At 35.6% G+C, this 2913-nt stretch overlaps 1 protein-coding gene across 3 annotated transcripts; it reads right to left on the reverse strand.

The window, feature by feature from the left end:
- Window positions 1-514: 514 nt before the first annotated feature.
- LOC110924460 (F-box/FBD/LRR-repeat protein At1g13570) lies at window positions 515-2913 on the reverse strand. 3 transcript variants are annotated; one of them, XM_035986043.1, is made up of 5 exons: window positions 2748-2913; window positions 1428-2118; window positions 1257-1352; window positions 1011-1169; window positions 515-919 (listed from the first exon to the last, which is right to left on the reverse strand). In XM_035986043.1, the coding sequence occupies exons 2-5, from the start codon at window positions 2052-2054 to the stop codon at window positions 854-856; spliced, it is 948 nt and encodes a 315-aa protein (XP_035841936.1). In that variant the 5' UTR covers window positions 2055-2118; window positions 2748-2913; the 3' UTR covers window positions 515-853. The 3 variants fall into 3 exon arrangements, with proteins under 3 accessions (XP_035841936.1, XP_022024156.1, XP_022024155.1); XM_022168464.2 differs by having other exon boundaries at window positions 515-929; window positions 1428-2109; window positions 2748-2904; XM_022168463.2 differs by having other exon boundaries at window positions 515-929; window positions 2748-2904.

Raw genomic sequence — 2913 nt, forward strand, 5'->3', positions numbered from 1 at the left:
ATAATAGTGTTGTTAGGATAAAATATAGTTGTTTTTTATTGTTATTGACCGTGACAAAAAGAACATATACGGACAGAACAATATCCCGTACCATATCAGTGTCTTACCAGATACCTTGCAATGTAGCTCAGGTGTCTCACCTAGTTGTAAAACATTTAATCATTTTCATAACATTTTTTTTTTCCAAAATACATTACCATGACATCATCAAGTTCTTCCTAAGAATTTAAGCATGCAAACTAGTAATTTCATTTTTATTTATAGTAAAAGAGTGAAATGAACACAAACGTAGCTTTCTTTTTCATGGGGTAAATTTGAGCCCAAAACTCAAAATCTATTGTTACCTTACCTTTTATGTCATTATCACCTTACCTAAACTCTTGGAAATACAATGTCCATAACTTTACATCTATTGTTAGCCAGCAGCCAATTGAGACCAAACAACTTTCTGACTCTTTATAGCATCTAGTACGTTTGGAGTAATAGCGGTTGCGCGGAAGCCAACAGTTAAAAAAGCCCAAAGACTGACCAAAGGTCTAAAGTTTGAAGCAAGTTGAGTCATCTAAAGGTTTATACAAACTACAAATTATCATCACAAATCTCAACATTAATTCACAGGAAAGTTGAGTGATCAAAAGGTCTTTAAAGCAACTCTTAGTTTCTCACCGAACGGTTATTATTACCGGTGACACGCGTGGGGCTTGTAAGAGAGTTTTCAACATCTTTGACTCTTGATCCCGATGAACAATGCTGCGTATGGTGACCTTCTTCAGCTTGGGTGACCTAGCCAAGATAAACTTCACAAAATCCATCTCAGGCTTCGAGTTGCTGAAACATGCAATCTCTAATTCATTTAGATGCTCCAACCAAACATCTGAATATTCTTCCCATACAACGAAGTATTCCTCACAATCATCATCTGAATCACACTACCGTGAGATGATTGGTGTCAGTGTATTTTGGTATGAGAATCAAAACAAACCCATTTCAAGATATAATTACATATTTACCTCTAGCTTAATTGTCTCCAGGTTCGGGGAGCATTTGATCAAAACAAGAAGAAAAGCTAACCCATAGCCGTGAACACGAAATATTTGTTCGAAACAAATGTCTTTGAGATGAATTAGTGAGGTTGGAAGCACTTGCAGAACTAAGTCTAGTACAAGCCACTTGAACCATGGGCCAAAACCAAGATTAACAGCCAAATTTCAAAACTTTTCTTTCATTTACATATAAGGCGGATAAATAAATATTACCCGAGAGACACGAGGCCAAGTAGTTAGATGCTCAATCATTGGTAAACACTCAAATAGCTCATTAACGGTGCATTTATCATCTGCATAACCTACAAGCTGCATCACGTTACAATATTCAAATAAGTTTCGAAAGCCCACGACATGAGGATGTATATTTGAGTGGAAGCTTACCAGAGTCAAAGTCTTAAGTGATGGACAATTGGATAAAAGACACAGAAGAGTTTTTGAAGAGATCCCTACAAACCTCAAGCATAAGGTTTTAAGGCTCCCAAATCCATTGAATATTTGTGGATGGTCAAGATCAAGACAATTGATATCAAGACAATTGATATCAAGGTCTGTTAAGTGATGAAACGAGAAGAGAGATGTAGGTAATTTATAGCTACTGTAACAATCCCAATTAGAAAGTGTTAGTTTCTTGACCGGATGGTTCCTCGACAAATGAAGCATTATTGGATCTAATCCCAAACAATCATCTTCAGGTATATAAAAACTGAGCTCATGTATTGGGCCCTGGCGCAGCAGCAGAATGTGTTGCATATCATAGCAAGATTTACACCGCATGTTTCTGTTTCTCCTTGAACTTGCTATGCCGGATGTTTGATTGGAGGCAGACTCACACCACACGCTATGAGACAACTCTAGTTTAGGAATAGTGGTCCACTTGTACCTCCACTCTCTTGAGAGAATACTTGTCCTTGCCGCCTCTTTAGTTGATAAATGACAAAGGATGGCTTCTAATATGGGTTGAGGAAGCGTGCTGATTCTATCCAAAGACATTCGTTCGGCTTTGTGCATACTTCTAGTTTTTAATCTTCAATTGTTCTTTTTATCGGACTGATACTAAATAATGCTGCAAAAACTAGTTACTAAGAAAATCAATTTAAAAAGTGATAATAACCCAAATAAATACAACATTTGGAGGATGTATAACACAGTATGGGGGTTTGGCCTAGCTTTTAATTTTTGGCTTATGCTTATATTTTAAAGTAGCTTATAGTTTATTTTCTATCATTTGCCCTTACACAAATAAACTTCTTCAAATAAGCTAAAGAACCATCTTCAAATAAGCATCTTCAAATTAGCTTATATAAGATAATAAGCATAACCTTAAAAAGCTAAACCAAACACTAAGTTAAGCTTATTTTGTAAAAAAAAAATCTAAAAAAGCTATAAGCTTTGTTAAAAAAGCTACGGCAAATACACCCCCTAAGTCTAAAAACATATAATTGTGGCTATGCTTCTTAATTGGGTTTTCCATGTGAAGATTAAACCATTTTCTTAAGAAAAATAATCATCAAATAATGAGTTATACCATCTTATTTCACCCTTTCTTTGAGCACTAAACACCATCAAAGTAATTATAACAGCTTCAAACAAAAGAAACAGATAATAACTCTCAAAACCCACATCAAAGTGCATAGTAACAAAATTAATATCCATTTAACACTCAGTCTGTTAAATATGGTTACTTTCCATTATGGATGTTACCTATAATTGCTACTGAGTTGTTGGTCATTGATGTCTTTGCCTACATTAACGGCTGCTGTGGGGACTCTGTCCTCTAACCCTAACGGCGTCGTAAACAGAAGGAAAACAAATATGTGTTGTCTTGTGTGTGGCGAAGATACTATCCGATCGAGATGATGAAAGTACA

The sequence above is a fragment of the Helianthus annuus genome, chromosome 16, assembly GCF_002127325.2.
Source record: "Helianthus annuus cultivar XRQ/B chromosome 16, HanXRQr2.0-SUNRISE, whole genome shotgun sequence".
Classification (NCBI taxonomy): domain Eukaryota; kingdom Viridiplantae; phylum Streptophyta; class Magnoliopsida; order Asterales; family Asteraceae; genus Helianthus; species Helianthus annuus.

Coding starts and splice junctions, on each gene's coding strand:
- LOC110924460 (XM_022168464.2), bottom strand. CDS start 2,054: ATGCACAAAGCCGAACGAATGTCTTTGGATAGAATCAGCACGCTTCCT. Junction 1,353..1,427: donor CACTTAAGACTTTGACTCTG/GTAAGCTTCCAC, acceptor AACGTGATGCAG/CTTGTAGGTTATGCAGATGA. Junction 930..1,010: donor TGGAGACAATTAAGCTAGAG/GTAAATATGTAA, acceptor ATCTCACGGTAG/TGTGATTCAGATGATGATTG.